The sequence below is a fragment of the Schistocerca americana genome, chromosome 2 (genome assembly GCF_021461395.2).
Source record: "Schistocerca americana isolate TAMUIC-IGC-003095 chromosome 2, iqSchAmer2.1, whole genome shotgun sequence".
Taxonomy (NCBI): Eukaryota; Metazoa; Arthropoda; class Insecta; order Orthoptera; family Acrididae; genus Schistocerca; species Schistocerca americana.
Genome location: NC_060120.1, coordinates 356,092,901 through 356,105,338, shown reverse-complemented (window position 1 = coordinate 356,105,338; position 12,438 = coordinate 356,092,901). Strand labels below are relative to the sequence as shown.

Below are 12,438 nucleotides of genomic sequence, written 5' to 3'. Positions count from 1 at the left end.
CCAAAATGGAACCTTGTGGGACCCCACATGTAATTAGTTCCCAGTTGGATGATGCCTGATAGCTTGATACATGTCTCTTTCCTAATAACACCCTTTGTTTCCTGCCAGAGATATAAGATTTGAACCATTTTGCAGCATTTCCTGTTACACTATAATATTCTAGTTTACTTAAAAGGATATTGTGATTTACACAGTCAAATGCCTTTGACAGATCACAAAATATACCAGTTGCCTGCAATTTTTTGTCTAATGAATTAAGTACATTTTCACTGTAGGTGTAGATAGCCTTCTCAATATCAGAACCTTTTAGAAATCCAAACTGTGACTTTGACAGTATGTTATTTGAGATAAGATGGTTATAAAGACGACTGTACATTACTTTTTCGAAAATTTTTGAGAATGCTGGCAACAGTGAAATTGGACGGAAATTTGATGCTATTTCTTTATCTCCCTTCTTAAACAGTGGCTTAACTTCAGCATATTTCAGCCATTCGGGAAATATTCCACTGATAAACGACTGGTTACACAGATAGCTTAATATGTTACTTAGCTCAGAATCACATTCTTTAATTAACTTTGTTGATATTTCATCATACCCACTAGATGTTTTTGATTTTAAAGATTTTATGATGGACGTTATTTCTGTTGGGGTAGTGAGGGTCAAATTCATATTATGGAAGTTACTTGAAATGTCTGGTCTAAGGTAATCCATAGCAGCATCTACCGAACCTGACAACCCCATCTTTTCAGTAACAGTTATAAAATGTTTGTTAAAAAGTTCTGCAACACTATACACATCTGTCACCAATGCATCATTTACTCTTAATGCTATTTGTTGCTCTTCATGTCTGGTTCTACCGGTCTCCTCCTTCACTATATCCCATATTGTCTTTATTTTGTTATCTAATATGACTATCTTTTCCTTGTAATATATTTGCTTTGACATCCGTATTACAGTCTTTAATATTTTGCAGTATTTCTTATAATGTGCTATAGCATCAACATTGGAAATGTTTCGGATTGACAGATACAGTTTTCTTTTTGTTTTACAAGATACCCCTATTCCTCGAGTAATCCATGGCTTCTTTGTAGACTTTGCTCTAACCTTGGTAAGTTTTGGGGGAAAGCAGTGTTCAAATAAGGTAAGCACTTTATTAGCAAAAATGTTATATTTTTCATTCATGCCATGAGCACTGTAAACATCAGTCCAGTGAATGTCTCTGAGGAGTGTCCTAAAATAATCAATTTTTGGCTTACTGATTACCCTCTTGAGCTCAGATTTAACAGATTTTATATCCTGTTCAGTATTAACATTTAACAGAAGGAACTGCATGTCATGGTCTGAGAGGCCATTGACTATTGGTTTTGTAATATAATTTTGTTCATTTGACTTTTCTATAAAGATATTATCAATGGCTGTTTGTGAGCAAGTGGTTATCCTAGTGGGGAACTTTACTGTGGGAATTAAGTTGAATGATAGTGTTACTAACTCAAATAGGTTCTTGTTGGGAGAGTCTTTAAGGAAATCTACATTGAAATCACCAGCAACCACTATTTCTTTGTTTTTGGTTGTTAAATGGGCCAGTACAGCTTCAAGGTGGTTTACAAACAGATTAAAGTTACCTGCAGGTGCTCGATATACACTTAATATTATGAAAGATTTTTTGTGAAAATCTAATTCTGTTGCACATGCTTCCATATGCTGTTCTAGGCAAAATTTATGAATGTCTATGTTCTTAAATTTATGACAGTTCCTGATGAATGTGGCAACTCCTCCTTTCTCCATTTCTGATCTACAAAAATGAGATGCTAACCTAAACCCTGTAACACTTAAAAGTTCTATACCAGTGGTCACATGATGTTCAGAGAGGCAGATTATGTCAGCTGGGTTTGAAGACTCTAATTCATCTATGCAGATAGTTAATTCATTAATTTTATTTCTCAGTCCTCGAATATTTTGATGCAATAAAGATAGCTGACATTTCACATTGACTGACTTAAAATTGGGTGGACTTAAAATATCTGCTGACAGTTGAAAATTCTTAACCAATGGCTGTTTATGTTGATGTAATAAGCTGGAATTATGTTTTTTGATTTCTTTCTCAAACTGAAGGTTTGTCTCAGTTCTAACCTCTCTTAAAATTTGTTTTCTTTCTGTCCTCCCTACCCTAAAAAAGGGTCTTTTCTGAATCCTATAACCACTGGTATTTTACCACTCATGACAGTGCCTCCCCCCTTTAACTTCCTTGCTATTTCCCCAGCCAATTTACCCTTCCCCTTCCTGTTGAGGTGAAGGCCATGCCTAGTATAATCCCACCTACTGATAGAATCAACATGAACCACACCAATGTGTGACCCCGCACCCGACATGAGCAGCCGTTCCAGCTCCAAATTAACTCTCTTGACAGAAGAGTTCAAATGAGGTCGGTCATGGCGCCCAAGAACAGATACAAACTCAACACTGGTATGCCTCGATGCTGATGCAATCTTCGCCAGGTCACACTCTACGCTGTACCCAGGATCTCTGTCAATACTGTTACCTGCCCCTCCCACTATAACCACGGTGTCTTCCTTAGTGAAATCTTTGCAAAGTGATCCTAAATCCTCTGTCACCTGCTCCAGACCAGCACTAGGTTTAAAAAAATTGGTGACCTGGTATTCTGATCCTAGTTCATCCTGCAAGAGTTGGCCAACACCTCTTCCATGGTGTATGAAGATTCACTTCAAGCAAAGAATTGATAGCCAGAGTTGATAACTGTTTTGCAGGCTTGGAGAAAACTCATTTTCAAGATGGGATCAAGGCATTGGAACATCATTGGACCAGGTTCATTAAACTAAAAGGAGACTACATTGAAAAATAAAAAAAGTTCCATTGATGTAAGAACTTTTTTTTCTATTCCATTCTGATAACTTTCCAAACCACCCCCGTAATTCACAATTTGGAAGTATTTATAATCACGACTTTCTAAATGTGCCAACGAAACTGGTATTAAATAGTTGCAGAAACCATAGAATGTATCAAAAATGTTTTTCCATAAAACTTAAGCACTTAGAATTAGCACTAACATTCTTCATTGACATTAAAAGAATTATAAAAGTTCTCAAAAACTAAAGATCATATGTTGTAGATGTAATTTCAAATAGAATTCCATCCTTAGTGATGAATGTATTGCACCACCAACAAAGAGAATTTTGTTAGTCAGATTAAAATATGCCCTTTTTAAATCACTTTATGTGAAACATTGCATTGCATTAAAGACTTAAATATTGCCAATTTCCCTCACAGGCATCTTTTCCAACATATTTTAGAAAGTAATGCACTCATCAGTAATGCCACACTCAGCCAGAAACAGTTTATGTAATGTAACAAAGTTTTAACTGCAGAAAAGTTGATCAACTATGAACACCATTTGTGCATGTTAAATAAAAGCTTAAAGCACTCCCTCTTCAGGCCACAAGTGGCCTACTGGGACCATCCGACTGCCATGTCATCCCTAGTGGAGGTTGCGGATAGGAGGGGCATGGGGTCAGCACACCGCTCTCCCGGTCGTTATGATGGTATTCTTGACCAAAGCCACTACTATTCGGTTGAGTAGCTCCTCAATTGGCGCCACGAAGCTGAGTGCACCCCGAAACATGGCAACAGCACATGGCGGCCTGGATGGTCACCTATCCAAGTGCCGACCACGCCCGTCAGTGCTTAACTTCGGTGATCTGGTGTACCCACTGTGGCAAGGCCATTGCCAAATAATTGAATTGATGATTATGCAAGCAAGTGGTTTGAATTATATTTATTACAAAGAATACAAAATTTTGTTCTGAAGAATTCAAACAATGCTGAAAGTAGGAAAAAAGTTAGTTGTTGTGAAGATGCACATGAGGAAGAAGTACAGTGTCACAGTAACATTGACCAATGAGTCTACTGTGTTCAATGATATGGACATCACCCATGCAACATTATGGTTCCTCACACCATAATACCTGGACCACCAAAATGATCATGTTCAACGATATTTCTAGGTGCATTATGAGTTCCACCTCTTACCATATGAGGGTACATCCACCATTGTCAAACATGATCATTTTGCTGGTTCAGATGTTATGGTATGGGAAGGCATAATGTTGCATGGGCATACTGACCTCCATGGTCAAAATTACTGTGACACTGTACTCCATCCCCACATGTATTTGGCCTGGACATCATTTTTATACATCATGGTGTGGAAATGCACTGAACTGCATATTGGAACAAAAGGATATTCAGCGAATGGGTTGGCCTGCCCATTTCCCTGACTTAAGTCCAATCAAATATGTCTGAGACGCTTTGAGGAGATGTATTGCAGACTTCCACATACACCAACAACTAACCAGCAGTTGTCATCCATGCTTATGGACAAATGGAATGCCCTACCACAATAATTCCTTACCAACCTTGTGGGGTGCAGAGTAGCATGTTGCAGAGCATGCTTTTCCACCTGTGGTGATTACAAACCCCATTAATGACCATGTCCCACCATTCATAATGGCCAGGGGTCATCAGTGACTTCAGGTAATTACTGTCTTTGAATAAAAGTGTCACTGTTCTTTGTCATTGTGTATTTCTTTCAGTTGGCTTCCATTCTATACTGTAGTGGGTCATTCTATGTGTGGTCCAAGTTTCATTGAGCTATGTTACTTGGCAATGACACGTCATGTGAAAGCTACTTTCATCCTCAAGTTTTGCACACTAGTGTATATGAATGCCCTTCCACTTAATGAACCTCAAGCTAGTTAGTATTTTTGTGGACAACACAAGCACTATAACTGTTAGAGAGAATACACTAGAAAATATTGTTAATGATGTTTAACTGCTGTCTGAAAATGCTATTTAATTATGAAATTATGAAAAAACACTATGTTTTCAGTTGTATGCATCAAATAGAATAACACCAGCAATTAACAATAGCACATGAACAGGAGTTAGCAAATAGGATAGATTGTTCCAAATTTTTAGGTCTACATATTGATGAAAACTTGAAGCGAGTTCCTTGCTGAAAGATGGTTGATGATCCACTGTTGATGAGCTAGGTCTATCACAGCTCCACCAGAACCCCATTAGCTACCACTCTTTGGAGTTCTTACTGGGCTTTACAGCTACTGCATTGGTTTAATGTCCCATCAACAATGAGAACATTAGAGAACTGAATTGGTCCCAGGGCACTTGATGGATGAGGGATGATCTAAAAGAAGAGGTCGAGAGGATAAGCAACAGGATAATTAAGATCAGAATAATGACCAAGGGAAGAAGTATGGAGGTGGTTCAGGTGTATGCCCCTCAAGTGGGCTCTACATCTCAAGAGAAGGAGGGTTTCAAAGAAGAACTACAAAAGCAATTCAATGGACAATGGGTCACAGTCATGGGAGACTTGAACACACATGGAGGGAGTGAAAGACAAGGGTATGAAAATGTAATGGGAGCAGAAGGGGTGGGGAAGTAGAAATGAAGAAGGGAAGAGACTGTTGGAATTCTGCAAGAGAAATGGTTTAGTGATAGGTAACTCACGGTTTCAGAAGTAAAAAAAGTCTCAAACTAATAGAATATGGCAGGAATCTAGTGCAGGAATCTTCTGTGGATTACATGCTCTATGACTGGGAAACCAGAAGGGCTGTAACAGATGTAAATGACCACTGGTTGGTGATAATGAGTCTGAGAATCGCGAAAGAATGGAAGAAGACAGAGAACTAGGAAAGGAGAATTACAGTATGGAAGCAGAAGGAAAGGAAGTAAAGGAAGAATATCAGGAGATTATAAGGGAAATCTTACCAAAAGATGGACCGAAACAGTAGAAGAGGAATGGGGACAATTTACAGCAGGACAAGTGACAGAAAACAGTGGAAGGAGACACCAAGGTGGAATGAAAGAGTCAAGGAGGTAGTGGGAAGGAAGAACAAGGTCTTCAGACTGTGGTTCCAAGAAAGGACCAAAGTAGCAAGAGAAGATTAAAAGAAAAAGAAAGAAGAGGCAAATAAGACAGTGGCTGAGGAGACAAGAAAGTGGTTGGAAGAATGGAGAAACATGACAGAGAGACAGCAGAGGAAGTAAGAATACATTATATGGAATAGTCAAAAGTAAGAGGAAAGGTTTGAGAGAGGATGCAACAATGATAGACAGAAATGAGAATGAGGCTGATAACACAGAGAGACTGGAGATAATTGGAAGGAGTACTTTGAGAATTTGCTAAATCCAAACAGATTTGCATGTCAAGATAATAGACTAAAGGAAGTAGAAGTAAGCTCTGAAGAAAAAAGATCTGACATGGAAAGAAATAGAAAATGCACTGAACAATATGAAAGGAGTAAAGGCACTAGGTATGGACAAAGTAAGTGTCAAATTGATGAGGGCAGCAGGGGAGATTGGGAAATAGTGGCTGTATCATGTGATGAGGGTGGTGTGGAACAAGAAGAATATTCCAGGAGATTAGAAGAGGGCACTAATTATCCTTATATTCAAGAAAGGGAGTAGAAAGGATTGTAGAAACTACAGGTGATTCACAGTGATACCACATAGTGCAAATGTATATGAAAAGATCCTGGGTCAAGAACAAATTCAGAGAGGAACAGCATGGCTTCAGACCTGGGAGGTCAAATGTTGACCTCACATCTGCAGTGAGGCAGCTCCAGGAGCACCACTATGAATATGGGGAAGACCTTGTGATGGCCTTTCTCAATACAGAAAAGATATCTATAGCATCTGCAGAAGAAAGATCTGGGAAGCACTAGAAAAGAAGGGAGTGGAAAAAGAGACAACAAGCAGAGTGGAGGAGACGTACTGTGGAAGTCTGAGTTGTGTGAAAGTGGAGAATGACAGCATAGACTGATTCAGCAACCAATTGATGTGAAACAAGACAGTGCATTGTCACATCTCCTTTTTGTTGTGGTCATGGATGAGATAATGACTAAAGTGGGAGAAAAAAACTGGAGAAGACAAGATGAAAACAATGGTGTTATCAAATGACTTTATGAACTGAGGAAACAGGGAGGACAAGATCCAGGAACAGCTAGGTGCTAGGGAAGCAACTGTGAGACTGTACTGAGCAAAATTTTATGCAAACAAATGTGAGATCCTGGTTACTACTAGAAAGAAATACCAAACAGTGGAATGAGGAATAGAGGTGAACAACTTAAGAAGGTGGAAAGTGTTGAGTAGTTGGGAAGTATGACAGAGGAAAATGGAAGAAATAAGAAAAAAATCAGTGAACATGGCAGAAAAGCAGAAGCATTCCTGTGAATTGTTAGGAGCTTGGTTTGGAGTAAAGATGTCCCACAAAAAGCAAAGAAGTAATATACAGAAGTTGCTACATCCCAGTACTGACCTATGCATCTGAAACATGGATAATGAAGAAAAGAGATGTAAGCAGATTGCAGGCATGGGTGATGAAGTTCCTTGGAAGAAGGACAGATGTATCAAGGAGATATAGGATGAGAAATGAAAGGGTAAGGAAAATGGTGAAAGTTAGCAGAGCGGGATAGAAACATCAATGTTAATATGGTAAGGACACTTAAAGAGAATGGAAAACAAGAGAACTCTCAAGAAGATACATGAAATGGAAATACAAAGGAAATGATGAATAGTAAGATCAAGGGCTAGGTGGCTGAAAGGTGTGGAGGCGACTGTTGGAGAAAGAGGTGGGGACAGGACCAAAGTGAACACAGATAGATGGTGGGAAAACAGGACTAGACAGTGGGCCTCATGTTCCAAACAGACCCAGCAAGGGGATGGAAACTGTTCAAGATGATGATGATGATGATGATGATGATGATGATATTGCTGAAAACTTGAAATAAGCATAGTACTGAGCTGCTCAAACAGCGTAGTTCAGCAGCTTTTGCTGTTGGTATAGTTTTGGCAACAAATTTACCAACATTTAGTGTGTGTATTACCTTTTAGTAATATCTTACAGCACAAATTTCCTGGAGTAATTTATCAACATTTAGTCATATTCTGCATATTACCTTTTAGTAATATCTCACAGCACAAATTTCCTGGAGTAATTTGTCACTTATAATGAAATTATTAATTTCACAGAAGCAAGAAGTGAGAATAATATGTAGTGCTCACTCTCAAACATCTCCTAAAGGAATTGGGCATCTTAAGCAGTCCTTCACAATATGTATGTTTACTAATGAAATTTGAACAACCTAGGAAAAGACAGATGGATACTTACCATAAAGAAGTTGTAGACAGGCACAATTAAAAGACACTCACATAAAGCAAGCACACCTCATGCACACACGACCACCAACTCCAGCATCTTGGGCTGTAACACAACACCATGTGTGATGCAAGCAGCAATCTGGAGGGGGTGGGAAGGGGAAGGGGAAGGGGAAGGGATAGTAGTGTACAAATGGGGAGAGACACAAATGCTATCTGGTGGAGTATCCAGGGACTAGACTGCCAACAAGTGCAGCATCAGGAGGTTGTGGGACAGGGATATAGGAAAAAAGGAGCAAAAAAAGGACAGGAGTGGGCAATGACTGGCACATGCATTGGCAGAGGGCTGCAAATATACAGGGTGGGAGATGAGAATGGGGAAGAGATGATAGGACAGAGGGGGTGGAAAGTGTTGGGTGGAGGGTATAGGGACAGTATGTTGCTGTAGGTTGAAGCTGGGATAATTACAGGAATGGAGAATGTGTTATTTGCATAGTTCAGAAAAGGTGGTGGTGGAGGAGGAAGGATCCAGATCGCTCAGACAGTGAAGAGGCAACTGAATTCAAGTGTGTTATGTTCAGCTGCATGCTGTGCCACAGGGTGGTCTACTTTGCTCTTGGCCACAGTTTGTCAGTGTTCATCCTGGTGGACAGCTGGTTGGTAGTCATACCAATGTAAAAGCTGTGCAGTGATTGCAGCAGAGCTGGTAAAGGACATGGCTGCTTTCACAGGTGGCCTGGCCCCTGATGGGGTAGGGTAAGCCTGTGACAGGACTGAAATAGGAAGTACTGGGTGGGGGTGAATTCGGAAAGTTTTGCACTTGGGTCTTCCACAGGGGTATTACCCTTGTGGCAATGGGATGGGAGAGGCATAAGGATGGACTAGGATGTTGTGGAGGTTGGGTGTGATAGAACACCACTTTATGAGGGGTGGGAAGTATCTCGGGTAGTGTTCCGGCATAACCACAAACACCGGCATGAAGATGAGGAATGCAAGATCAAAGAAGGCTGTGAGACGATGTCAGTCAATAGCCTGCTGACAATGATCACGCTACGACAGGAGTGGCCTCTACAAGAAGAGAATATACACACTGCTCCTGCCAGCCTCAGTGCACAGTACTAGATGGACAGTAAACGCAAAGTACTAGACCGGGCCTAGCACAGAGCACTACTATAGCCATTATTAGTGATCATATGAGTGACTGTGAATACTTACATGGACATAGTATATAGTGAAAGATGTTGACTGTTTGTATGTCGCTCATTGCTTGCGACACCATTGTAAATTCAAAGTTAAGTATTGTCAGACTTTGTTATTGTAATAAAAACTATTAACATGATTTGCTTGAATTGTTGTATAGCTATCCAAGAACACAGCATCTTTTAGGCACCCTATTACAGATGAGTGGGCAGGACCCCACAGGTAGGATGTTCCTCATTTCAGGGCACTATGATAGGTAATCAAATCTTTGATTATCTATCATTGTAGGATGGGGCTAGGATGTCCCTCATTTCAGGGGATGATGATAGGTAATCAAAGCTATAATTTAAATGGCTGTTTTACTACCCGAGCCATCTGGATCCTTCCTCCTCCACCACCACCTTTTCTGAAATGCACAGATGGGAGCTATCCTTACAACACATTCTCCATTCCTGTAATTATTCCGGCCTCAACCTATCATAACATACTGTCCCCACACCCTCCACCCAACAGTTTCCACCCCTTCTGTCCTATCATCTCCTTCCCGTTCTCATCTCCCACTCTGTTTATTTTTGGCCCTTCACCAATGTATCTGCCAGTCTGTTCCAGCTCCTCTCCTTTTTCTTGCTCCTTTTACCCTGTGTTCCTGCCCCATAACCTCTTGATACTGAGCCTATTGGCAGCCTAGTCCCTGCACTCTCCACCAGACAGCATTCGTTTCTCTCCCCACCCGTACACTACCATCCCTTCCCATTCCCCCTCCAGATTGCTGCTTGCAATCCACGTGATGATGTATCCTGGCCCGAGAAGCTGGAGTTGGTGGTCATGTGTGTGTGAGGTGTGCTTGCTTTATTTGAGTGTCTTTTAATTGTGCCTGTTTTCTATATGGTAAGTAGAAATCTGTCTTTTCCTACATTGTTTGCTAATGAAATTTGTCAGAAATAATAACACAATTTGAGAAGAATAAAAATATCTGCAGCTATAGAACTAAAATAAAATAACGTCCTATATTTCTCATTATTAAATCTGTCAGTGCCTCAGAAAGACTTTAGTATGCAGCCAAAAAACTAATTTTTCATTATTTGCTCAAAACATAAATCGGTAGACAAGTAAAAAATAAAATTTTAAATACACCTACAATCATTTCTTCTGAACATCTCCTTCTGTTCCACTGAAGAATATTTATTAAAAACTAGTGGCATCTGTAACAACAACTAAGTTTAAGTGTATCGCCAATACATGAGTAGTGTTGGACTAATTTGTCCATTATTAGTAAATTTAACCCTTTCGGACAATCGTGTTCATCAGGTCTCGAGCTTCATGTCATACATTACGGAGGTTAACACTATGGATCAAGTATACCACTCTTTATTTCACTTTAAAACAGAATAAAGAATAAAAATAATTCCAAATTGCAGTTCTTATTTAAACAACAATGGTCAAAACACTGATTTTAAGGTTTTGTATGAAACTGCAAAAAAAAAAATTGTCCTTTTTTAGACATAAATGAACTTTACATTTTCTGCACTGAATTCTAGGATGCCCTGTACATTTTGGAAATTTGCAGCGACTTGGAGCTCCTACATCATGGTCAATGGTCATGGCCAATGGAATCAAACTGTATCTCTGTTGCTGGTCATAATTCTCCTCTTTTATTTGGTATGACTCTCATGTCTGAAACCAGTCCTTCATCAGAAAGACGCCCCCTCTTCTTTTCAGCCACTTTCTTCTGGCACAGTATCAATCCATCTGCTACCCTGATACGAAAGGAAAGAAGGTCCATTTGCTTCTTCTTTGGGATAGACAGGTTGTCTGCATACGTCTGTGTGCCAACCAACTTTGCACGATGGCAAAGTCAACAGCATGAAAAATCATACGGAAAGGCCATTTTCAAGATCTGATGAAAACTCTGTAGTAGCTTATCAATTGATCAAATAGTTCCACACCATCCATTGCGTAATTATATCTTCTCAATATTTCAGGTCTTTCTACTTTCACATATTTATGGTGTTTTTTCTCCCAACACTCAACTTCATCCACTGAGCCTTTACCAACAAAGTTTGAACAAATACAACTGGACTATAGATTAACCACTTACACATGATAATGTCATCAGCACTAGTGATTTCTTCTCAGCAACGTCTGGTTTGTTTCATTATTGTTTTTTGTTTTATCATCTGAAAAAGGCAAGTTCTTTCCAAATCTGTTTTGGCAGACAGTACCTGCTGCATTGATGCCTTGAGATTTCAGAACTTGAAACAGATGATAAGGTGAAAAGAAGTTGTCAAAGTATAATTTATGACCCTTAGCCTACCTTTTGAGAGTGGAACAGAAAATTCTAAACGAACAGCAGGAACTAATCCAAATCTTTTACAGTATGCGGTATTTAGTTCAGTTGTAGCACCTTGACACAAAAGGAAATCATGCACTGTTCCACTCTTCTCACGTGAAGACTTTGATTCCCCATGGACTTGGTTTCCCCTTGACATACTGCTTTGCAGGAAACTTCCCAGTGAAAGGAATAATTCCTTCACTGTTGCAAACATTCTCTTCTATAGGAAGTTCACTGCAGCGTTTTCGAATGGCTGAGTAAATTGGCCCGAATTTGTAAAATTTATCTTTATTTTCAGGTGGCTTTTCCAGATTGTTCACCAAATGTAAATTTGTTCATAATTCTAAAAATCTGTCTCGTGACATGTTTTCCCAAAACACATTTACCTTCAAGCTTGTATCCCAATACATTCATAATCTGGGAAATTTCTAGGTGCCAGTCAATATATGCAAACCAAATAGCACCTCTAGTGCTTGAGGAGTTGTCTGCTTGAATGAGGATTTGCTTCATTGTAATGCATAAATATAAGTATATGCTGCCATGCTAGTGAACAAATCATCTGGTAGGCTATATATCATTTGAAGCATTGCATTGGAGAACACAAGAGAGATTCTTCAAAATTTGGAGCTTTGTATCTTTCTGCCATGGTACTTAGAGGCTATCGTTTCTATTTTATGGATTCTTTAGGTGTCACTATTATGTTGTCACACAGGTT

At 39.5% G+C, this 12,438-nt stretch overlaps 1 protein-coding gene across 1 annotated transcript in view; it reads left to right on the top strand.

The window, feature by feature from the left end:
- The window catches only part of LOC124594010, a 125,087-nt gene extending 112,871 nt beyond the window's left edge, over window positions 1-12,216 (top strand). Inside the window, exon 5 of the mRNA XM_047132362.1 lies at window positions 12,022-12,216. Within this exon, the coding sequence (XP_046988318.1) occupies window positions 12,022-12,216 (195 nt within the window). The remainder of the gene's footprint in view (window positions 1-12,021) is intronic.
- The last annotated feature ends 222 nt before the right edge of the window (window positions 12,217-12,438 follow it).